The sequence below is a fragment of the Melanostigma gelatinosum genome, assembly GCF_949748355.1.
Source record: "Melanostigma gelatinosum genome assembly, chromosome: 19".
In the NCBI taxonomy this organism is placed as follows: domain Eukaryota; kingdom Metazoa; phylum Chordata; class Actinopteri; order Perciformes; family Zoarcidae; genus Melanostigma; species Melanostigma gelatinosum.
This window is the reverse complement of record NC_136652.1, coordinates 8,615,876-8,642,055: the sequence shown is the minus strand read 5'-3', so window position 1 is coordinate 8,642,055 and position 26,180 is coordinate 8,615,876. Positions and strand designations below refer to the sequence as shown.

The 26,180-nt window shown below is 39.7% G+C and overlaps 1 protein-coding gene across 1 annotated transcript in view; it reads left to right on the top strand.

Annotated features, from left to right (window-relative positions):
- LOC306793153 (exostosin-1) overlaps positions 1-26,180 on the top strand; it is a gene marked incomplete at both ends in the record, with an annotated part of 194,983 nt that overhangs the window by 129,720 nt on the left and 39,083 nt on the right. The window contains 2 exons of the mRNA XM_079290633.1: positions 20,796-20,889; positions 25,847-25,954. Coding sequence (XP_079146759.1) covers positions 20,796-20,889; positions 25,847-25,954 — 202 coding nt within the window. The remainder of the gene's footprint in view (positions 1-20,795; positions 20,890-25,846; positions 25,955-26,180) is intronic.

The following is a 26,180-nucleotide window of genomic DNA, read 5'->3' as shown; positions in this document are numbered from 1 at the left end:
CCCACGAAAACACAGTAAAATCTGAGACACTGGTGACTGACATGATGTGTCAGAGCTCAGCCTGTTGCAGAACTAGTCAGACATTTTCCATGTCCGTTTGATGTATGTGCCTTATGGCCGGCTCCATTAATCACACTGTTGCTGAGCTGTCTGACATTCAGGGAAAGTCTCTGGGTTTTTTCTATGTGGATAAATAGGCCTGCAAAGCGAACTGTAATGGACTGAATGTCTGCCCTGTCTTCACTCTAAGAGCTGTCTGTTTTAAGCTTGTTCTGCTGTTATACTACGTCGGATAAGATCATTCAAAGAGATCTTATTCACATGAAATACAAATCAACGGATATAAACAGGTTATACTTTAAAAAAGAAAATAACACAAACGACAACACATGGTTTGAAAGTATTCGATAAATTCACGACACTTCTGGCCTTTAAAACGCTTTTCTTCTTATTCTTGCTTGTGAAACAAACCTCATGCTTTCCTATTGTAATTCCAAGACTGCCACAGTCCCCCAGGCAGCAACATGTGATTTAGTATTGAAAACAACTGCAGCCTTTAACTTCCAGGAAGACCAACCAGTAACTTCACACTCGAGCAATTACATTAGAGTGGATTTAAATATGGATGTCAAAAAGTGAATCAGCATTATTACGAATACACTTTAATCATTTCCAGACTATTATAAACCAAACGGACCAGATTCATACAAAACTAAACTAACTAAACATGTTAAAATGTGAAAATAGGTAGGATGTAAAACTACAGAATTGCATTTTAAGGCAATAGTTAGTGCTTCTCAATTCCATTCAATGAATGTTCTTTCTTTGGGGAAAACGGATCTAAAGCCAATATGTGAACAATTTCAACATTTTTTGACTTTGGCACCCCCCAGAGGTAGTATTAAAAACACACTGGGGATCTGGCTCCATTGTTAATACTCTGAGAGTATACAAGTGGTTGGTGCAACACAACTAATAAACTGTTAGTTTCCTCCATCTTGGACTCACTGGCTCTCTATCACCTCAAAGTCAAGACAAATTGCTGCAGGTCAACGGTGCAAATGTGCTGCTCAAAGTTGACCAAATTTGATCTTGATCTGAAAAATTCATGCAGATTTACGTTACAATGAAAGTAGCATTCGTTCCAAAAGTCCCTAAATCTAGCGAGAAAGTTGGCAAGTCAACAACACTGACAGCCGGCCCCTTTGGTCCTCCCTAATCATCGTTAACGTAAACAACGAGCATGGCTATGTAGGCTGTCCAGTCATTGCATTTGGGTCAAATGCAATGACTGGACGGGCGTATTATAGTCCTGCGACAGCCACAGGTATTGGATTCTCTTCTCTTTTGTCACAGCATTTGATTTGTTGATTCCTTTCGGGATGTGAAGAGAATTTCAACTAATACAACAAAAAAATGTTTTTTAAGAAGATTACCGACCCTAGCTTTAATGCTGGTGTGCATATGGGGGATTGTAGAAAATAACCCTCAGACTGGTTCCTCCAGCTATTAGTTCTTTCAAATAGTGTCAAATTGTTGGTCAAATGTACACTCATCTGAGTATGTCTTCTACACAACAGTGTTGCTGCTGCTGGAGCTCTGCAGAGAAACACGAGCACCGTATTACTTTCATATTTGTAACATGTTAGATTGTCCTATATGCTGTAACAGTCAGGATTAATAAACCAAACCAAATACTGGCAGGCAGTAATGTTAGAGTGTGAAATGGGTACTGCGAGCTGTGTGTGCGGAGACGGTACACACAAACAAAAGCACACACACTCTCGCCTTCGGAGACAGCTTGCAAACAGCGTGATTTAGGAGCTCGGCCAGTGGCAAACAGGAGTGTTTAGGAGAGGAGGAAAGAGCAAAAAACAGAAAGGAAAGATGAGAGAGAACGGAGGACAGAGCACGAGACAAACGGCCTTACCAATTACCCTGTTAAATGAACAAAGAGCAGCAACAGGACACAGGCTCATTTTAATCAATGGAGACACGTGGCGTTCAGGAGGCAGGCAGCAAATTAACACTTGGAGCAATTAATCTGATCCTGAGCACACTCTTTACGGCATGGAAAAAAACAATGAGGATTCAGTCCTCATTCAATCATGCCAACATAATTGATCTTTAGTTGCTAAAGGACGCTGCCTTGACGGTGGGTAATTATCAAAAACACATTTTAAAAATTTGCAGCAGATGTTTCTAAAGCCTGTATCTTTGAGGGCTAAAGACATTTATAGATTTGTGCAGGTGGGGTAGAAGTTAAACGGGTTGTCCATAAATTGCAGGGTTGATGGTTTAATCCCCGGCTCCTCCTGTCCACTCGTCAAAGTGTCCTTGAGTAAGAAACTGAACCCCATGGTTAAGCCAGTACCATGTACGATGTACAGCTGAGATCCTATGTTGATATTCACTGTTTGGCTTAAAAATAGTCTAGTCGTCATCCCAAGTTCACTGTCAAAAGCAGGGCTGCAACAAACTGTTGTTTTCATCATCAAATCATTTGTTGATTATTTTTCAATAAAGTGATATCCTGAAAGCAGTAGTCGTGACCCGGCCGCCATGTTGAAAACAGCCGATTCCAAATCTAAGCACCGCAATGCATGGGCCGGAGCAAACTTTCCCATTTTAAAACTAAACAGTTCACAAAAATATGTTTCTGAAGACAATTGAGACGAGAAATAGGCAATACAGTAACGTGGGCTGTCCTTGACCGGAGAATTTCTTAGAAATGACTAATAAACTTAAGAAATCTTAGTCGACCAAAACATCTGATTCATTGTCTTAGAGGGGGCAGCCCGAACAGTAACCAACCTTGATTGATATTTGATCTGTTTGATTGGAGTTCACAGGCTTTACCAGCAGTGATTGACAGCTGCGTTACATATTCCTTCGCTCTTATCGGTTGTTTTTTCTTTGGGCGTGGTAAAATCTTGCAAACACAGTTTTAGATGTCTTTTAAATTTGTGTGGTCAGAAAGGCAACATTTCAATATTAAGTTTAAGGCTTAAATGTACCTGTTCTGGACAAGACAAAAGCTGGGAGAAGTTGATCTTTGAGGAAAAAGGAGCACGGCCTTCTAAAAGGAGAAGGATAATGTCAAAGGAGAAGAAAACCTTCAGGAAAAGGTCAGAGATCTTTGTCGAAGATCAGGAAGATATTTGATGGAGAGGAGGCAAGATCTCGTAGGGAGAGAAGGAAACGGATCAAAGTCTGTGTCGATGAAAGAGGATTATCACAAAAAATGAAGATCTGAGAAAGAGGAGGAACAACTCCAACGTGAGAAATGCCACTCCATACGCCCTTTCACTGTGGACAGATCCCATTTCAGCTTTTGCCTCTGACTTCGAACTGATGATCTGTATTAAACATGGTGTTGCTTCCATCCTGAGAGATTCATTGCTCGCTTTCTTCTGTTTAATTATAGAAGTGACGACTCATTTAATTATGCTGTCTTTTTCTTATCCCAGCAAACACTTGTGATTATTCATGCACGATGAGATATTTAAACACATTAATTCACAACTGGGTTGTGGTCTCTGGCCACAGCTGTAAACATCGAGGCTGTCACGGCCGTTTCTTCTTGTTCTCATTCACAGAGTCTCAGCTTCGGCAGTATCAACTTCATTTATCATTTTCATTGTTTCGTCATAGTGTGGCCGCTATAAAACAGTGATTAAAGGCAATCAGTGATATTATCTGTGTATTAACCTCAAAATATCTTCATTAAGCCGGTAGTTGTTTTTTTCTAAATAAATTTACATATAGATTAGATTTATCTAAGAATGAGAAAATAGACTTCAGTTCAGCATATCACTCATTTACAAGGTATGGTAGAGAGATGTTGAATAAAACCAAATGTGAGATTAGAGGAGATGTACAGTCTTAAAATCTAATTATGTCAGTACAAACTAAACCAAAATGAAATAGAGATGATTCGTCAGCTAATTGGTTCGTCAATCGACAGACACATATTTTCATAACCTAATAATAATTGCATTTCCAAGAAAAAAAACCCCTACTATTTTCTGGTTCCAGCTTCCTAAAATGTGATGATTTGTATTGTTTAATAATAAATTGGATTTCTGAGGGTTTTAGTTTCTTGGTCAGACAAATGTGAAGTCGTTACCCACGTGTCCCGTTTATTATTATGGGCATTTTCATTCATTTCCATGAGAAAATAGTTAAAGGACCAACAAGTAATAGTACTCATGATGCAGAGTGGCCCATTTCAGAATAATATATATATTAAATTATAATTATTGATGCAATATTGTGTAAGCATCAGCAATGTGCTCACTGGTAAAGGAGGAACTAGATTTAAGCACCTCTTATACCTCTGGACAGCTTAATCTATAACACTACATCCTGATTTATTAATTGATTGTATTTTGTATAGATAATCTGAATCTCCAAAATAAGGCTGTCAAATACATGTAGTTGAGTAGAAAGTACAATATTTCCCTCTGAAATGCAGTGGAGTACAGATTTAAAGTAGCAGAAGATACTCAAGTAAGGTACAAGTACCTCAAATATTATACTAAATTACAATACTTTTTAAACTTTTGAACATGCTTCTGGCTCAAATGACACAGGGACTTGGTTTCCCAGCTATTGAAGTATCTGTAAAGTGTATTTTTGAGACAAGTCATCATATCTTTCATCACCACCTCCTCCGGCAGGCTTCGCTTTTCAGCGTTCACTCCAGCCTGGTGTCACCAAATAGGGTGTGAATAACAATTTCTGGAGCCAGGTGATGTAGTACAAACAGTTTTGAATTCAAAATCATGTCTTTGAATTCAGACTGTGCATCCATATGTGCCGGTTTAAGTTGACTTCTTAACTTAAGTACATAACTTTATTCACATAACCCTGAATTTACTTATTCTAACCCAAACCATGGTATTCTCTTAAACCTTGCAAGTACCTTTATTGACTAAACACAACCAAGTAGTTTTGTTTGAATTCACAACGCTAGGCACGTTTTGTCACCATGCATCTGTTGAAAGCTTAAAATGCGTAGAAATTACACGTGGAATGTCCTTAACAGTGGTGTGCTATTTATACGCCTCATGAGATCAGGTTGTTCACTCAAAAACGACATAGTCTTATATGCTCCCACGACAGGGACACACACACACACACACACATGCACCCGACCACTCTATCAAAACTACATAGCCACAGGCTTCCCCATTAACACTTGTCTCTTGAAAATAAATAAGAAACGAGTGGAGAGTAGGACGAGGTATGACTTTTCTCTTTTTAATGTTTGAGAAAAAGAGAGAGGGAGAGATTGAGAGAACCAACTTCAATTATGTATACCCCAACAACTTCAATTAAGCATGTGAGCAGGAAAATCAATATGGGAACTGATGACATCCCGGGCCTTTCATTCCTCACTGAGGAGATGGTCTGTCAAGGGCAAGCACACACACACACACACACACACACACACACACACACACACACACACTGTATATAAATACTCACTGGGTATAAATCACTCTACGGCCAACAAGAGCACAGCCTTCGATCTCACGCCTTGGGCTCCACCATCTGTGTCTATCGATAATGAGTAATGGTCATCATGTGAAATATCAAGAGTGAATAAATAGGGGGAAACTGAGTATTTCTATTTGACAAGTGTCAATATTGTAGACTGCTGTGATGGATGTTTTTGAATGGGACCTCACTGAATGGAATTTGTCTGAGTGCTTAAAACATATATAATGTATGTCAATGAAAACTATAACAGCCATGTTTGTGAATTAATCCTGAACCTTACTGAACCCAACCAATTGGTTTTGCTGCCTGTGCCTGACTGCAGCTTTTTTAACGATAACGTGGCGTAAAATTACACGTAAAACTTCCCATGAGATCTGGTTGGAGCTTGAGACTTAGGTCGTCCCGTTGTCTATGGAACTATAATGCTACATTGTGAACAACTAATCTGTGTTGAAATCAGCAGGAAGAGAACCTCGTTGACATTAGCTGTTAGCAGTCGGCGGTCAACACAATCCTTCTTGACTAAATTACAGAGATAACAGCTAACATACGGAGGATTAAGCTACATTATGATGCGTTCAAGCCTAGGTAAATTATAATGTTATAAAATGTGTTCAAATGTAATCCTTTAAATGTATTTTTTGGGAAGAAACTTGAGGCGGATCGTAAATGTTGAACAACATTGGATTTATTGTTTTAGTGTTTAACCTTGGTATTGAATTGGATAATTGAGAAACGTGAACATTTTATATTAGTATCAACGACAAAATGTGTGGCCTCATTACATCTCCACTCCTGATGATGGAGACCTTTTTTTGTCATTTTGTTCAGCAAATTCCATTCAAATCCATTGTTTTGGGGTTGGGGCAGAAATCTCTAAAAAAACAGACCAAAACCTTGATGTGATTATAAAGTATTGATGGCTACTCATCACCTTATTTCATTGTGTTTTGATGCAATGCTGAAGAACCAGCTGTCCTCTGGTTCTGCTATAGTAATGCAGAGACAGAGAGAGAGAGAGAGAGAGAGAGAGAGAGAGAGAGAGAGAGAGAGAGAGAGAGAGAGAGAGAGAGAGAGAGAGAGAGTTGATAAAAATAACATGCTGTCTGGGCCGGCTCTTATCAAAGTCATCATCAGTTTCCCTGCATGAAATTCCATATTAGCGTGTGTTTGTGCAATGAAGTGTGTGTTCGCATTCGGTACCTTTGTAGTGTTCAATAATTCAGCAGCAGAAGACGTTGTTACATCTCCGATTTCCTGCCCGATGTTGTTTAATGCCTATCGCTATCTCTGGAAACAGGGAGGACTTGGAAATGTTCAGCATGGGGGGGGGATCTGGAGGATGACTTTGACTCACTTTTCTATTCAGGAGGGGGCGAGAGAGGGAGAGCGAGTTAGAGGCAGAGCTGGCGAGAGTTAAGTGGCGTGTATTCCGAATTATTGATTCCTGGCTGCCTGCACCAAGGGTAACCTCACGAGTTCATCTTTCCACCATGTGTGAGTGTGAATAGTGTGTGTCTGCGGTCATCAGTGGGACTGGAGCCGTGCTGAGTAAAACTGAAGTGTTGTGGTTTAATCCATGCGATACAGTTCACATGATAAAGTATGGGGGAAAAAAGAAAGAAAAAGACGTCGGTGCCGAAGGTGTTAGTGGCGCTTCGTCTCTTTCAGAACAACACTCTTTTACTGCTGCATGTTTACCGCCTGGCCGACCCGTCAGTTGCTGGAATTGTTTCTGCTGGCACTGGTGCTCACACTATATGGTCAGAAAAGCATGTGGTCATCCCTTTACATATTTTGATAATTGATTAATTGTTTAAGCCAGTAAGCCAACAAACATTCTCTGGTTCTGTTTTATATCGATGTTCTATAGATATGGATTCCTCGACTGACAAAAGAACATTTAAAGACGTAACCCTTGTCCCTTGATGTCCTCGCTGCTGTTGATATGTTGCCTGTCCATACCATAATTGTAAAGCTACCATTTAAGATGAAATGTGATTTATTTATGTATTGACACATTTAGCTTTTCAAAAACAGAAAGATTACACGTAACATTAACATGGCTCTAGGAAGGCGTTGGAAGTCGTTTAAAATGCTTCTACTGATGATTAAAACACATTTAAATCCAGAGATTGCTGCTCAAGGTTCTCATCCGACAGATGTAAAAAAAAAAAAGTCCTGGAAGTTGTACTGCACTGCAGAAATGTAAAAAGGGCATTTTGAAATTCTGCACATATTCAAGTCTGCGGTTTGTTGTCATGTAGCTTTTCAATTTGTGTTTCAATAATTTATGTCTTTGTAAATGTTTTGGTTCAATATATTCCTACTTTACGCTTTCGTCTCAGACAGCAGATACGGAAAAACAACAACCACAACAGAGAATCAGGAGTGTTAAGTGCTTTAACACACTTGCTGCCACACACACACACACACACACACACACACACACACACACACACACACACCATCTGAAACCTGCAGTGGCACTTTTTCAGGGTATGTGTGTCTGTGTATGTTTCAGAGTAGCAGTACTCATTGTCAAGCAGCTGGCTCGCCAACAGGCAGCATTAGTATTATAGAGCATTTGCAAAGCTTTATTGTTTTTATTGTATTGTTTATATTCATTGTGTATTCGCTAGCAGTCTTCCTATTTACCTCTGCATACGGCTGTGCCTTGGCATGTTACCACCACCTTAAGCACAAAGCACTTTGGTCAGAAAAAGATTATGGTTTGAACTTTTTCCTTTATTATACCAAGACTATGATGCTTCCTTAATTGTGTGCAGTGAGTACCTTAACATAACCATGAAGTTCAACAATGCTTCGTTTGTGCGACCAAAATATTTGATTGCATTGTATTGCTGAACAACAATTTTGCAACTTGCCAGATACGTGCAAACGACATCGGGGACACATTTATAGAAACTTTGGACCAACATTTTTGTATTTGGTACGTTGGGTACGTGCGAGTGTACCACCTCAGAGTCAGCAACCGCTCCTAACTTCAGATAACTGTGCCAATGACGCACGTACACATGACAAAGGCCACCTGCGCACAAATGAGCATGCATTCATGAGAATTGTAAATTAGCATAATTAACTGCCCAATAACACCATACAATGCTACAAGTCCGAACACATCTGTGCTATGTTGAAGTCCTGCTTTCAGAGATCCGTAAAGCAAAGTCTATCATTTTACCAGCGTCAGCAGGGGAGTGAAAACCTGCTAAAGCCAATGAATCGATGAGTGTAACGAGTGCTGACAATTTGAATTGATGGTGATGTCGTTCGGCTATATTAATAAATTATATTAGCCTGTGATTCGAATTACGGAGCCAAAGAGGATATTTGAGGACCATTTTGAGTTTGAAAACCCAATACTGGGTGCACAATTATATATAATAAAATATACATTAGTGAAAGACTTGGATAGATGCAGACTTATTGCAAGTTCTCCCAAATCACTCGTACCATGCACTTAAAAAACGAGTTGTTCTTGCATAAAGCCCAATGCTCATTAACACAAATAGTGGACAGAAACAACTCATTGGAACCTTTAAAGCTCTCAGTGGCCAAGAAATGTTGGTTGGAACCTGCGGTAAGCTGAATTGGGTTTCATTGCACTCATTACAGACTTGCATCCCAAGCTGTTGAGGAAAAACAAAAGAAAAGGTCACATCCATCATCCTCATCATTTTATTAATACCCACACCAAACAAGTGGACAACCTAAGCCAACAGAAAAAACACACACAATCTTATCTTGATAAACTTTTATAACTCACAACATTGCCATTTATGTTCACATTCTTTCTGATAACACACACACACACACACACCCGCTGATAACGCACACAATAACAACCCATGTCTGTGATTTGGAAATGTCAACCCATCACTTGCTGATTTGTGCTTGAAAAAAAAGAAATTGAAATGAAGATGCAGTGTTTACAGCTTTTCTCTACTTTGAAGGGAATTTCCGTCGGTGGTGTTGTGGGAGCAAGAGGCCGTTGACCCTGAAAGGTCACAGTTGATTGGCTGAACAGCAGAAAGCTTTTACCGTTTTCTCTTTTTTTGCGATAACGTCTACCCGACGACAACATCTCTTGTTCAGGCAACTTGAATGAGATTGGATGCCATTAAATTCTCTGTCGATGTGCCCAAGGCCGAATAGTCTCTGGTTATTGTATTGTCAAAGAAAGTCTCAAATAAAAGTAATTAAAAATGGAAATAAAGAAGCTGGCTCTTAGCAGTTGTTGTTGCATGTAGGTGATAATTAAACTTAAAATGATAAGAAGTAAAAAGATATGAGCCAAGAAAGTAAAAGGCACTTCTGGTGTGAACAGCATGGCCATGAGGTAGGAGTTGGAGGATTGGAGTTGGCTTATATCTTTTACAATTTAAAAGGTGTTTATGGATTATGGCTCTTTCCTCTTTAAAAGACTCAATGCTACTTTCATCAACAAAAAAAAAAGGTTTAGTAATTTCCTTCAACAGCTGAGCTCTGTAGTTTTCGACAAACTTTACTCAAACAGGAGTAAATGGTGTAATTGTCAGGGACTACTTTCAACTGCGAACTCGGTGCATTGCTGAGTTTTTAAGGTTTGTGTGATTGACTCAAAACAAACCCTGGTGCCCATGTTCATAGTAATGAAGGAACATAAAATCCAATATAAATATTGAACCAGGAACTTAGCTTCTGTCTACAGCTCCAAAGCTGTTATTCCAACGACCCAACTTTTACTTTCCGGCATTTACGCTTTAGTGAGTGTGCATTAATATTCCGAGCCAGATCAGTCTGCTACATTAGGCTTTAATACCAGCCCAGAGACCTGTGTTTCAACTCAGCCTGGGAAGGGAACAGTCTCAACTGTGATGTTTACGTACACACACACACACACATACACACAGTGATAAATATGGAAATCTCTCTCTCTCTCTCAAAGACACACCAACACAGCAATGAACATGCAAATTATTCTTCCCTGAAACCCCCCAACACACACACACACACACACACACACACTACGGTGTTTCAATGAAGTCGTGCCATCTGTCTTCTGGTATTTTGATGAAACTTGACGGGAGCAGACCTCTATAATAACGGTATTTTCTCTTCCAAGTGGTTTGGTTTAACATAAACTTTGAGGAACCTCCTCTGGGACTCCTCGGCTCCCCGGCCTCTGCCTGGCCTGCCCTCCCAGAGACATGCGGAGCTGCTGTTGTTTGAATATGAAGGTTAAAAGCGATGCTCCGGAGAGTCGCACACAAGCATTCCCAGTGTGTAGGCACACGAACGTGCACAGGCAAGTTTGTCGTTGGCTGATTTCACTCCGGGTTTGTTTGAGTCCTGAAGGCTGATCCCCCCCCCCCTCCTTCTGACCCAACTGGTGCATTTGTGCATAAAAAAGACTGATCCGGGAGGAGCAATGAGGAGACTGTAACCTTCCTCAAATGAATACATGACACAAACAGAAGATATCGTTTCACAAAAAATAGCATCTTACATTGTGTGTTTTACATTGTCTTGCACCGTTGGACTGGCGCTCTTTAAATGTAATTTTGTTGCCCCCACTACTTCTACAAAAAATCATTATAGTCGCATAATGGTAGTGAGTGGAAACGGGCTTTAATTTGCACTTTCCTTCAGCGATTTTCTGGAATTTCAGTAAGAATTTGTGCTACATTTGGATGCAAACCTACTGTTGTGATGATGTTCTCCACTGTTGCCATCAAAATGATGTCGGTGGTCTTTTAATCAAAGGAAAATGCCAAGAAGAAGAAATAGACAACAATGACAGGCAGAACCTCGTGAGCATGACAGGGAGCGTGAACATTAAATGGACACAGGTATCACATCCACGTTTTTCGAAAAATGACGTGAGTTTCCTTACTTGTCCTGTTTTCTTGCCATCAACATGAAATATTTTGTGATGCAAACTCCGCGGTTTGACTTCAACTGATCTCAGACCACCTAGTTCAGGTCCATCCAAACACTTATAAAGTCAAAGGACACTATAAATCAGGGGGAAAAGCTTGAAATCATAACAAGGGGTAAGACGCTATGAACTGTTCCAAAGGGAATCACGGTGCAAGCTTTCAGAGAATCACTTACGGTGTTGCACTCAGTAAACCCTTGAACCCAAAACCCTGAATCCACTTTGGTTGATTGAAATGTCCACAATTTGGAGGATTTTTCACATCTTTTCTATTCCTGCAAGGACATTTGGTCATTACAAAAAGAAGAAAAAACACCCACACACACACACACACACACAATTGAAAGCTTCAAATCACTAATGCTCTCTCCACTCAAACACCCCCCCATTTCTTCCCATTGTTTGCAGCACAAGCCATTAAAGCGTCAAACATTTTCCATATGCCGTCTGAGTTATGTGATTTGTTGACTACAAATTGGAGACAACGGCAGCGCTTTTAAATGCACGAGCACGCCTCCGCACTAATGTGGGCACACACATTCACAAGACCAACTGTGGAGGAAGTAGCCGCTCCTCCTCTCTTAAACACACACACACTGCCATGCTCTTTGATGGTGAACTAAATGGCGCGTTGATGCTTTGACGAGTTTTTAAACAGCTTCCAACAGACTCCAAAGAGCCAGGTGCTGACGGACTTGGATGGGCTGTTGAGGCCGCTCACTCTTTTCTCCTCAGTCAGTTTTAAGCCTTGATCACAGTTCTTTTAAGAACTTTTTAATGAGATAGATTCTCAGCTGTGCGCTTTGATTTGTTTTCGTAATTCAAAGAGTGAAACGTTTCTCCTTGGTGTCCTGAGTTAGGACACCAAGGAGAAATCGTAGCTGATCTTAAGGATCAAAGATTCCTTCTCATGTGTTTCTTCACTGTGCTTAGCATTTTCATTTCCACTAACTCCTTCCCTCACTTCTGTGACACAGAGGCACCAAGTCCAATGCGGCCCCCTACACCCTCTCCCTACCCACTTCCACTCCGTTTCCACGTTCGCATGGTGGGTTGCATATGGAGTGATACCTCAAAACCAAATTGCGGGGATTGGAAGTGGGTTACACCCCCGCTGCCCCAACAGTGAGTCTACATCATGCTGACTAAACCAGTATGTTGTTTTAGGTCCTCAGCTGCTTCTTAAACTGAGAACTGTCGAAAAAAAGACCAAATTTGTGTGAAAAGGCTGCTCAAAATGTGTGAGTGTTGATGTGTATAACCATGGAGCACCCACATTTCCTTAACTAGAGCTTGTTGAACAGAGAATGTCACTTTTTGATTGTTGAGAATGAGAGCAGAAAGCAGAGTGAATGTTTGACTTATCTTTGTCAGGTGGAAAGACTCCAAATATATGCTTGTGTTGCTTTGTGTCACTTTCGCGAAAGTCAATCGTTTCCCAACATGTTTGCTTTAACAGCTTAATGTGCCAGGCATATAGTGCACTGATGTTAAAGTGATTGTTAATTCGCAGACTACTGTCTCTCCAAAGAGCAGCAGACTTTTACGACGCTACAATATTATAATATTAGTCGTAAGTCATTTGACACTAATTCGCTGCATGTAAAGTTACACAGGTCAGCCAACGAGGAAATTATATTACTGACGTGAATCTGCAGCAGTTCGCCCAAATCAACACTTTAGACACAAACACACACACACACACACAGGAGACGACCAATTTGAGGAGTCAATGAGGGAAGATTGCACAAATACAAGTTACTGCTCTGAGTTGGCTCAATGCTCACACACACATGATATAGCCGATGATATAACACACATCTTTAGGGATTGAGTTTATATTCTTCCTTTTATTTTATGTTATTGCAATTTTAAGCAGTTGAAATTAAAGGGGACATTCATTTTAAAGATTGTGTTCCGATATATTCACACTCTTTGCTCTATGTTCCTCATGTAATCTGATAGGCCCTGAAGTGATTAAACTGGACATTACTGAACATATTTAGTGTTGACTCAGCAACCCTTTAAGTGACAGACAAATGGCCGTGACTTTGGATATGAAAGTGACTTTTAAGTCAAATCTCAAGTAGGATTTTGAACTTTTGTTTTCCACTTCTGACTGCCCACAATTGTGACTTAGTGAGTAAGTCATTCCCTTGTGTTTTAAATATGTTCTTCTGATGCTGTAATTTCAAAAGACAGTTGGGTAAAATGCTCTCAAGCTTGTGGTGCGTTTAAAGACCTTGGAGCCTGATTATCTCTAGATACCTCTAGAGATTCATCTCCCACTCTTGCCTGCTGTGCATTCTTTTGTAATGCTCTTTGAATCACCTTTGCTCATTTTTCCCTCTTTATTTTTCAAATGTTCTCAGGAAAAAATTTCCCACTGAAGGGATCAAGATGTTCCATTTATTTCCCTTGTCTTGTAAATTGCACAAGTGAGCAACATTCAAGCCCCGTTCGCTCTTTTATGAACAAACATTATGCTGCTCTTCAAGGACATCTGTGTGTGTGTGTGTCTTTATTATAATTAATGGGTCCACACAATTCACGTGAGGCGTCACACACTCTGAACAATTACACCAGGAGGGACTTTACTTTTTTTGCCTGAATGTATGTGTGTGTGTGTGTGTGTGTGTGAGGTGCCTTTTTAAAGTAATTACTGCTGATGCCATTTATTGTTTACACAGTACACTGCCTTTATAATGATAAATGTTTGGAGCCAGGAATCCCCAGACGTTAGTAAAGTTAGATAACTGTCCTGCTTACAGGATCATTGGGCCTCGTGCACTAATGTCTGCATAGCAATGCTCTTATACTCTGCGCTCAAACTTAGTGTGCACGCACACACGGATTCATGACACGTGAGCAACAGACAATTTTGCTCTTACCACCATATGACAGTGAATCAGAATCATCCAAAATATACTTATGTACTATACTCTACTATACTTGTCAGAAAATACACTGGTACCTGAATTGATGTGTCATCTATCACATCTGTTGTTATTTTAAAATGTCCTCTGTATCCCTTTACTTGCAGGAAAATATCTGTCTGAGGCAAATATTTTCTGGTGTGCAGCTGTATAAGATCTGTGTTATGTAACACAGTTCAGATCAGCAAATATTTGATCAAAGACTAAGTAGACATCAGAATCTGCTTCTAGTTATTTAACAGAAATGGATGAAAGAGTGTGTGGTTTGACCATTTTAGAGACACGGACACATTTTATCCGTTCCTCACGATGTTTTAAAGGCACTCTGTGTTGTTCATCGTGTGAACAAAGTCTCTGTTTACATTCAGCTTTTCTCACCAAAACACATTGTTTGTGTCCTTGAGCACCTAACAAAAATGTCGATGAATTGACTTCCTCGTAAAACATTTGTAAAAAATCGTGGATTCACACATCACACCAGTCAGCGTCCTATAAGGAGCCACTGGCAGCTACAGGCATTGTTAAAAATGGCGGCTCCTGAAGAGGTAAGTGTAAATGCTGCAAAAGCATCAGTTATATCAGAACTGGAAAGTATTTTTTCATTGAAGGAAGAGCAACCCCCGAAGGCTTTTCTCCGTGGAAAATATGTTTTTGCCCCTCGTCCCGACTCGCTCCAGGTAGACTTTGATTGACGGATGGCTCATCCAATCACCTGCCAGGTACTTTTTTAAAGCGCTTGCCCTTCAAACAGTTTCCAATGACGGAGAGTGAGAGTGTCGGCATGAGCTTAAGTGCGTGTGCGCTTTATAATCCCCCCCCCCCGCTCTGTATATTGCTGCTTTTTTTTTTTGCACTTTACTTTGCCTTACAGATGATGTTGAGAACATTTGCTGACTAAAAGATAAACCTTTCAAATACAATCTGATTCAGACAATAAACAACCGACTGCCACACAGAGCTGTATGTCATGTAATGTGCCCGTAAGGACAGCTCTCACACTGTATTACTTTGGTGTGGGATATTTTGTGGTTTTTGGCTTTTCTCCTCAGATATAGAAACATATTTTTCACTAGTGTAAACCAGACCTCAGGGACTACTCTGTAAGGCTACAAATCGATCCCTCACTCCTGAAACTATTTACCGTAGTGTCTGTGCTGAGAGAACCCATTTACTTTATAGTGAGCAACACCATTTGTTTTGTTTTTCAGCTAAAATGTTCTGAGTGATTCTCTGTGGCACATATTGATTTAGAATTCCTTCTTACTGGGTACCATCCAACTCTTGTCTTTCTCTTGTCTGTCTCACTGTCTGTTTCATGCACACAAACAGAGAAACATACTTTGTTCCAGACCCACATAGTCTCTACGTATACTACTCTTTTAAAAAAAAGGAATTACTACCAGATTAGTTTATGATTATTTTCACACAGATTTGTTTTCCCCATGCATACAAAAGTTGTTGTGTGTCCTGCTGCAATCAAATACTGATCAGAACAGTTTAAGGTAATCAAGAGTGGAGGTAAAGTACAGATACAAGGCTCATTGTGCACCAGAACTTATGTAAGTAAAAATGGGACAAACTACACAGAAGGATAAATGTTTGGGTGGCTACTTATGATCTGATTTTGTTTTTTAATATACAAAATAGACAGATAGAATCCTGGGTTATTGGTTGAGAATAAAAAGAAAACTATGAGCTCTGTACATTTCATATATGGTCAGTGCCACTTTGCGTCTGATACCGACGCACCGAGGTCCAATTGAGCATCTGTGTGAAACGCACCGGGCTTTCGACTAACTCTAACGTCAACTCATCTGCTTTATTATTATTGGACGGTCAGAGCAAGAAAGAGCACAGAAAAGTCTGGGCTGGTGGAAGGTGAGGACTGCTGTTCTTGTCCGTTGTGAAACCAATTCAAAGTTGACAAATTTGAGTCTGAATTTTAGTATTTTGGTATGTCATTTCCAGACTTCACCAACTGCAATTACATAACATGTACTCATTTTAACCCAAACCACAATCTTTTCCTTATCCTAAAGTTGTGTTTCCTGAACCTAACCAAGTACTTTTGTTGCATTAGTAATTCTAAAAACTAAGTAAACCTACGTAGTTTATTTTGAAAAGACACTATGCATATAACGAGTGTAAAAACTGACACGCCGTCCCTGACATAATCCAAAACTGACGCTAGAGAGATACATAGAGCGTCGCAGTTTGCAGAGTAGGCCACCGACCAAACGTCTTTATTTGACAGAGTTGTGAGTGACAATGTTTCCTGTACACGCATATACATACTGTACACATCTATTTCGACAAATGAAGAGATCCCACATGCAGTACTGGCACATGCTGAAAACGTTTCTATAGATGGATAAACACATACTCACATGCGCTTGAAAGAACAGACAATGAATGCACATAGGTGTAAGAACAAAAAGAGGTGAAACACACTACGTACTTCCTTCACTGCCATGACTGAGGCAGGTGGCTGAGGTAAAGCATGATGACAGATAAATGAGTTGAGAAAATGAGCTCTGAGAGGATCAGCCAGTGAGAGTCAGGCTCCAATATCTGACTTGGACTCAAACTGCAGTGTCTCCTATTTCTTCAATGCTTACTTCTCCTGTTCGCCATCTTTTTTTCCCTCAGTTCTATCCCTTTTCTGTACATACATCTGATTCATTTTGATACTGAAAGGAATCCACAAACAACAGTTTATTGGAGCACGTTTGTCAAATGGTTTGGAGCATTTTGTTACTGTTATCTGTATCAGGGTGATGGTGGCAGCACACCTTGCTGAGCAGCCCGTATATGTCCTGTTTCTTCAGTGCAGGATGTCTCTCCAGCTCCTCTCGGGACATCCTGGGAGTCCCTCTTCGACAAGCTGGGGTGTCCCAGTTTCTCATGGGATCTACTCCCCCAGTATATCAAGCACTGGCAAAAGCACTGGCTTGTCCTTGACATTGATCACTGACCTTTTCAATTTTAAAAAGCAGTGTGTGGAGAGTGAGTTGACAAGAAAAATAGCGGCGGTTAAGAGCCCCGTCTACACTGACATGTTGGGTCAACAAATGCAGTGAGCCGTTCTAATCCGAGATATTTCTGCAGGTGATGTCTTCAGACCGTGGCTGTTACCACGGGACCAATTTAAGGCAGACTTTAATGCAATACTTTGTGACACAATAATAGGTACGGTTTTACAATTTAGATACAGATAAATACCTAAAATATAAGTAAATATGACTAATTAACTACTGTCATGACATTAATTGGAGATCTTACTCTTTGTCTTTACATACGTGTTTCATTCAAACACTGAATTACATAATTTAAGTTTGATTACTTTTTTTTTCATTGCTAAAACAGTGGTTAAGAAAAGTATAGAGACCAATACAAAAACAAAAAGACAACAGTGTCATCTGTGTATCCAAGACAGCATACACTGCCACCAAGCTGCTCCCTGCACTATAAGTAATGCTGTGCAGCATTTGTTGCCATGTCACGTCTTGACCAGAATAGGGAGGAAGCTCTGTTTTTCCTGTAGATGTAGAAGCCGGCAATACTTGAAAGGATCCCTGGGAGGTAACACCTACACATGGGAATGCTGCACTGGGCAAGAATACCAGGAAACACAGGCATGATGAGGCTGCTGTGACAGCTGAATCAAACAATGCCCAAGACGTGGCAAAAAACTTGTGGCACCGTAGACCAGAGAGTCTTGGAAGCTCCTCGGCGGTTGGTTTATTGGAGAAGCAGTCAGGATCTGGTCTAGAGGACTTTTATCCTGAGCTTCTCACACTTAATCCCCCATGCCATTGATGGTGATGATGATGTTGTTGATGACCATTCTTACCACAGTAACTATTTCAGGAACAACAAAATTCAGACACCCACTGTTTTGCACTCTGCTGCTAACGTTAAAACTGTTTCACAAGCATGCCGGAGAACCACGTGTCCTTCAGATTATGTAAAATCACGAAAGGCCCTCGCTAGAACCGGTGCTTGGTTCGTAGGCTCCTGTAGGAACATGTCAGTACAACAAATATCGGACTCCGTGAAGGGGACCCTCTCCTTATGTAGATATGAAGGGTGATTATACATTCATGGCAATAGTTATTCGTATTATATTCCACTTCTGCAAACACGTCCTCCGAAATTCAACACACCGCTACATTTTAATATTGCTATCAGATGTAGTAGATCACTTGTTTGTAACTAGATAGTTTGAAAAACGTATGAGGGACAATATGTTAAAGATGCATAATTCCTGTCAGGTCTTTGCAATGTTTGTTGGCCTTGTAGTTTCTTGTTTTTGGTTCACTTAGAGGCTCTGGTCCATCCATACCGAAGAGACAATCCCATCGGTGCCGAGTCCAGCTCAGTATCACGTATGTGCAAAGGGCCCTTGAGTGCTCAGTATTCCAGAATACGGGTACGGGCGGCACCCCAGGACAAAGCAGCTCGACTCATGTTTCATTTGAGATAAAGATGACATCACAAAAACTCAGGGTCACAAAAATGGGATTTTGTCATTGAATCATGAAACAGAGGAACCGTGTGGTGAAGATTTAATTGTAGTCAAACCAGTCGTGTGTTGTTCCCAAATAACCATCTTTATATGTGACGACAGGCTCTCTGTGTCTCAGCGGCGGTTAGAATGACCTTGTCTTTGGCCGACAAACTGGGCACCTGACATCTTATTTTGCTCTCATCCTCTTTCCCCTCCACACACACACACACACACACACAGGTGCAGTGACAGTAAGTGATATGCCAGACGTTCTCTCATCACAAAGACTTATCACACACAGACACACACATTGTAGAGGCAGGCTTTCCAGGCCGGTGGAAACATGCACACACACAGGTGTCTAGTGGTGAGGTTGTGGGGACAGTTGATCCCCAGACAGATTAGGCTGCAATCTGAAATCTCCTCAGGCCAGCCCTGAGATCATCACACACACACACGCACGCACACACACACACACACACACACACACACACACACACACACACACACACACACACACACACACACAGCTTTAAAGTCACAGGCAGAAGTGACTTAACTCTTGACTAGTTAGTTGAAAAAGTTTGAGGAGAGCATGGAACAGTCCTACGATCAGAGAGTTTGTATAAGGCAGCCATCTCCTTTTCAATATTTTTCAACAGAGCTTATCATCTTAAGACTCGCAGGTAACGCATTCCACATAACTGCTGCTGAATACCCATTCTGCTTTTGAATCTGAAGTGGCACACAATCAGTGGTGCTCCGTCTAGTTGGATAACTGTGGACATCTCTAACCCGAGAAAAATAAATTCAGAAATATTTGGGGACCACATGTTTTACAAGTTATACATTTTGATGAATGATACTCTCTCTCAAGGATGATAAAATGAACAGGGAAAATGTGTTTGGGCATGGAGGTAAAGAATTAACCTAATCTAGGTTGTTTGCAGGTCTGTCTTAGGGATGCTAGTATACCATGAAGTGCAGGCTTACTCAAAGGAGATCAAGAGCATTTCTGACTATTAAAGTGGCTATTCGAGCAAGAATTTAGATTTTTTTGACTGACTTTTGAAAGAATGTTTAATGCTCTCACCAGATAGTTTGTTGTCTAACATACAGCATAAGTACATAACAGATTCCTTGGCTGTAACTTCAAAGTCATCTACTACCACTCCGAATCCAGGAAACTTCTTTCGTTTTGCATTTGACTGAAAGAATATTGACTCTGTTTTGCCAAAATTACAGCTTGTTTTCTGCTAACTGGATGCTACCTTTGTGGACTGAACTAAGTCATTTTTCTTGTAATTCATCATGAAAACAGACTAGGAAAGCTGAATCATCAGAAATAAAAGTGCACCTAAAAAGCTTCCCTGTGGGACACCACATTTTAGAGGTTGTGGTTTGGATATGGTTCCTTTTACATCCACCACTTACTTTCCTCGAGATGTGTTAAGGGCCACTGGTGTTTGATTGTATAACAGCTGTGGATTTCTTTTTTCTTTCTCCAGCACATATCATTATTCATCAGCTGTGTAAGTGCTGAAGCTACCGCTCTGTCTTCTAGAAGCTAGAAGCTTCCTGAAAATGCTAAGAAATTACAAAAAGGCATAAAAGCTCAAGAGTTCTTTTTTGGAGGTTTGACTGTCCTCTGCTCTCTCTTTCTCTCTTTCTCGCTCTCTCTCTCTCTCTCTCTCTGTGTCACCCTGTCTTCATCTTTTTTTCTGAAATAGAGGTAAATAGTCTTTGTTTTCCCTCATATTACCCATTAGAGCAGCTCATTCACGAGGGAAACAAACACCTTACTTTAGTATGTTTTGTTCGTTTTTCTTATTCTTTTGTCTGAACAGGTTTTCTTCCCTCATCCTCTAACCAGATTTTTTTCTAATCTATGTTTGTGTAGGTTTGACTACCAGGAGTTGCTTCATAACTCCAGTTTCTGCCTGGTGCCCCGGGGCCGACGTCTTGGATCCTTCCGCTTTCTGGAGGCACTGCAGGTGTGTGTGGGTGTATATACATTATGTGTATTTTTGCTTCTTTGGGTTATGTGACTGCATGCTGTATATCTGTCTGTATGTGTGTGAGTGCGCATGTGTGTGCGTGTGCAAGGTGTGAACATACTAGAGACAATGTCGTATCATTTGTTATATGAGCCTGTGTAAATGCTCTGTTAGACAGTCTGAGATGCACTTTGTTTTAAGCACACTTACGCCTTAAAGGTCCAGTGTGTTGCATTTAGGGGGATCTTTTGGCAGAAATGAAATATAATATTAATGAGTTATTAATGTGTTCCCTAGTTTATAATCCCTTGAAAGTAGTGGTGCAACGGATCATAAACCTTACGGTACGACTCATATCACGGATCAGAGTCCCGGTTTGGATCACAGGTCGCATCAGCACAAAAGACAAAAAGGCAGCAAATATAACTTTTAGAGATCCCTGATCATGTTTTTTTTGCCGCTTCCAATAATTGCCGATCATTGCTGATCCATATTGTTGTCTGATAATTGCAGCTGGTCTAAGGCTCCAGACTATTTTTTGGCACCGTCCCAGAATCATTTCAACAGCTCTGAAGTCTGTAAACCATCAAACATTTTAAATGTTGTCCTTTTACTTTGTTACAGTCACCTATAGTGGGTTTTTTTTCCTCATGAAAATACACAATTCAAATGATATGGAAATAAAAGATTGTATTATTGTGGATTTAACAAACCTTGTCATTTGCTGCTTAAAGTTAGTGTAAATAGGTCATAATTCATCTCTAATATCTATTTATATGGTTGTGAAAACATCTCCTTCAAACAACTGGATTTATTCAAGTTTGTCACCAAAACTACATTTTACGAGATTACATGTGAATCAACAACTGTCCGTTACACCCCAGCTTGAAACTAAAAATCGTAGTTATTTTTGTAACGGGGCAACGCCTCCAATGCTGTTTCCTGTTCTTTTTATACATCCATGTATCCGACAGCTTGGTGAGCTCCAGCTGGGGCACTTCAACAAATCTGAGTTCCTCGTCCTCCTCTCAGCAACAGTTGATCTTATTATTATTATTGACAATCTGTCATCCACTTGCCACAGAAAAGGCCTGTTTCTGTAGATACACAGATCACAGAGAAGAGAAACGTCTTCAGACCCCAGAGGTGTTGATCTTCCATCAGCACCTTGTTACTTTCTGTCTCTCTGTTGTTTTGACATTAAGTATCAAACTCTGCCCTGCGTCTGCCCCTGGCTGTGTTGTTTACTTTGTTCTTGTTATTCCACACTTTCGAATTAAATATTCTGTTGATGACCTGCTCCACACACTCTGCCGGTTAGGAATGCGTGTGAATGAAGGCCTCCGCCTTCATTCACATTGAGGAAGAGCTGGAAGGATGTGATATGCATGTTTTACTCAGTACTTTGAAAGTACTTCTAACTGATTTCTCCAATTACCTGGAAAAGTAAGTAGATCAGCTTTGAGTATTGTATATTAAAAGTTTTTATTATAGAGCTGTTACTTTACATAACTATTTGTTTATAAGGGACAATAAATCAAAAGGCAAATTTTGGCCTGCAGTCTGTGGACAGGTTCTACATTTAACAACACAAACAAGACAAGGTGCCATCATCCTCTCTCCAGTCTGTATTTGGCATTTCTGTCACCATATAATGTTCGCTGTTTTTGGTCAAAGGTAATGAGGAAGTGGAGGATGGACTTTGTGGTTTCATTCAAAAAGCTTCTTTGTTTTTAAGAAAAGAAGCACAAAGCAATAGGTAGAATGATTGGCAGAAAAAAATAGGCAGTACTTTTAATTAAATGCAAGCCAATTATTTTAATGGATCTTTTTCAGAAAATCAGACCAGAATAGAGCAAAAGAAAAGACAACAAAAAGAGGAAAAGAGGTCCTTTCTGCAAAGGTAATGCTAATCGACATTTAGAGGACATGTAAGAGGACGACAGTGAGGAAAGACAAGAAAAGAAAAAGTCATCTCACAAAGGCAGACTAATCACACCAGTGACAGGTCACTGATCATGCACTCGGCATTTTGTGAATCTCCTTTAATCTCTCAGGTTCACTTGATTGAGAATCCAGTCGAACCTGAACTTTAAATGAAAATACCAGACTTATTGAATTGTTCTGTCCCACGCTCCGCTCTACTTGAGGCCTCACAGATGAATCATACCATACAGTATGCCATTAAAGTGAATATATTCACTATATATATATATATATATATATATATATATATATATATATATAGTAAAAATATACTATATTACTATATATATATAGTAAAAAAGTTTACTCTTCATGCAATCACAACAGTGGGATATGCATTTGCATTCATCACAGTCGCTGCAACATCCAACATCATAGCACTACTTTTGTGTAGTCTGAGCCACAAATCTTTGCATGTAAACTAGGGAGTCAATCCCACAAAACACTATCATCATACTTAACGATATCAATATGTTATTACACCCCTACATGTGAACCCATTTTTCTTATGTGTTTTGTTTTTTGACAAATCAAAGACATGAATTTTACGTGTTTTTATGATAACCCTGTAGAAAACTGTATGTGATAATAAGAACAAATCACGAGATGGAGTTCTCGACAAATACATGAGACATTTTATATATACAGTATATATATCAGAATCAGCTTCATGGTCTTGTATGCATGTACATACAAGGAATTTGATTCAGTTTTTTCCGTTGCTCTCAACGAAGATACACAGAAATTGAAAAATAAATGAAAACAAGGAGAACAAAGGCCAGCATGAACATTGAACAACTATTTACACATGTAAATATATTCACAAAGTATATCTATGTGAACATAAAACAGCGACAATGAAATGGAGATAAAAGTGCAATGATGCAGAGTGCAAGGATGCTTGAATGAATGTAGAAAGATTGTCACAGGATACTTTATGGACATGAGGTAGGTGGAATATATATATTTAGAATTCATCCGGAACCTATAAATTTAGAATTTATAGGTACCGGATTACTGCACGCAGATTTGTTTCTGTATGACTGATTAAGTGTTCATCAGTGACGGCCAGTGATGGAGCCATAAATATGGCTTTAATGAACTCCAACGGGCCTCACTGAGATTAAAGATATAATTTACATGAATGTCCCAACCGAAATAGCAGCCACAGACAAAAGCTTCAAAACAGTTAACATATATTTCAAGGAATTAGATCCAAAATAAAAATATGAATTTCACAACAAAGCACATAAAGCACAGATCAAAGGTATAAAATAAGAGCATACATGTAACACAATAAGTTATAACAGCATAAAGACTATAGATTAAGACTCTTTTAAATAAATACATGAAACAGGTGCAAGTAAATAAAACACAGTCTCAGTGTGTCTTAAATTCCAAGTAATGGTTCAAACGCACTGAGAGATAAATTGGCATGCCTCCAATTCAAAGAGACGTTATTTAACAGCTTCAAATGAAATAGGTTCTTTATTTCTTATACCTGACTTAAAATGTCCTAAATCATGCTAACAGCTATACGTTATAGTGTGTTGTAAACCCTTCAGTAAACCTTGATATACTGGCTGTAAATGTTTAACGGTCAGAGCTCAGGTTTGAACTGGCATACCTATAATGCATTCAATTTGATTATAAGTTACTCTCAGTGGGTGTTGTTTGCTCGAAGGAAAGTAAAAACAAAATAATTTATGTAAGAACGGTAAATTAATGTTTTACTTTACTGAGAGCGAACAATGACTCAGAGTTTCTTATAATCACATTGCATACAAAATACTTGACCTTATATGTAACATTTAAAAATGCTTTTTAACATGTTATTATTATAGTTATAAAGCATTATGAATCTTTAATTATACAGTGTTATAAGCAGATTATAATGCATTATTGAAGAGGGCGTTACAGAGAGTGTTACCCATTCCTCTCTCCCACCATTCGAGGGTTAAAAAAGTAAAACCATTGCTTTACAAACTTGCCCATCTTCTTTTTGATGTACTTTTACTGTTCAGTACCATCAACTCTACAACTTGTTGTTGTAGATATGTAAAAAGCTTTGACTTATTCCCATTAATTGAATATCTTTTACGCAACTTAAACTGAGAATTCAATGAAAGTACACCAGGTAGACATAGATGAGGCGTGAAATATGAGATAGTGGAAGAAATTATCCAGAAAACTGTATATTTTCCAGTTGAATAAGTACACAGTGTAATAGTGCAGCAGAGTGCACAATTAACATGCCTCCATTAACCACGAATGAAGAACACTTTCAAAAGCCTGATGACTTACATCAGTAATAACTTTACAGCAACACATAGGGGATCCTGTGGGAAATGAAGCCCGCTGAATTAAATCACATTAATGAAATATTGATGCATGCAGGGGAAATAAAAAAAAACGAAAAAAAAAACACTTGTCCTGAATCTTTTAGCAACTCTGTTTGTTTCTGCAAAACTCTCACTTGGAAAATGTTGAAAGAGTCTCGTCAGAGAGAAACTACCGAAGAGGATAAATCCCTCTGTGGAGGGGAAATCGATCCCTCCCAGTGCTCTGCTTTCAACTTCTGGTTAGACTTCATGTGTTACTGGGATTTCTCTCCCTCTCTCTCAAGCTGTGAAAACATCTCAACAGAGAGCGTTTTATTTCTTCTTTGAGGCAAAACAATCCTCTTACAGAAAAACACCATTTGTTAATATCTGACGAAAACATCCAGTACAAATTAACACTGTGGACAAAATATGTCCCTAAAACAAGTACACACGGACAGAAGGTTGGGTTCATCTCAATAAATCATTACAAAGAGTTGTATTAATGTGAACACTGACTATGTTTGACTACCCCTACTCCATTCCTAAATGATGTTCTGGAAAGATTGTGCCCACTATTGTTAATTCAACTCCACTTCTCCAAAACGGAATGATTTATTTTTCTCTCACTTCTCTCTCTCTAACAGGCGGCTTGCATCCCGGTTATTCTGAGCAACGGCTGGGAGCTTCCCTTCTCTGAAGTCATCGACTGGAGGAAAGCCGCCATCATTGGAGATGAGCGACTTCTGCTGCAGGTAAGAAGCATGAACGAATGGGTTTTACAGCAAGGAAAGAGCGTGCAAAGAAGAGACAAAGAGGGATGAATATTGCTTTTGATATCATACAGTCACAGAAGATACGTGGATGGAACAACGTATGCTGCGTAACGTGCATTGAGTGTGCCCCCCACGCGTGCATGTTCACTGCAGGAAGAGGCTGCATTGTGTTTATCAGACGTCAAATTAGCAGTCATAGTTGTTG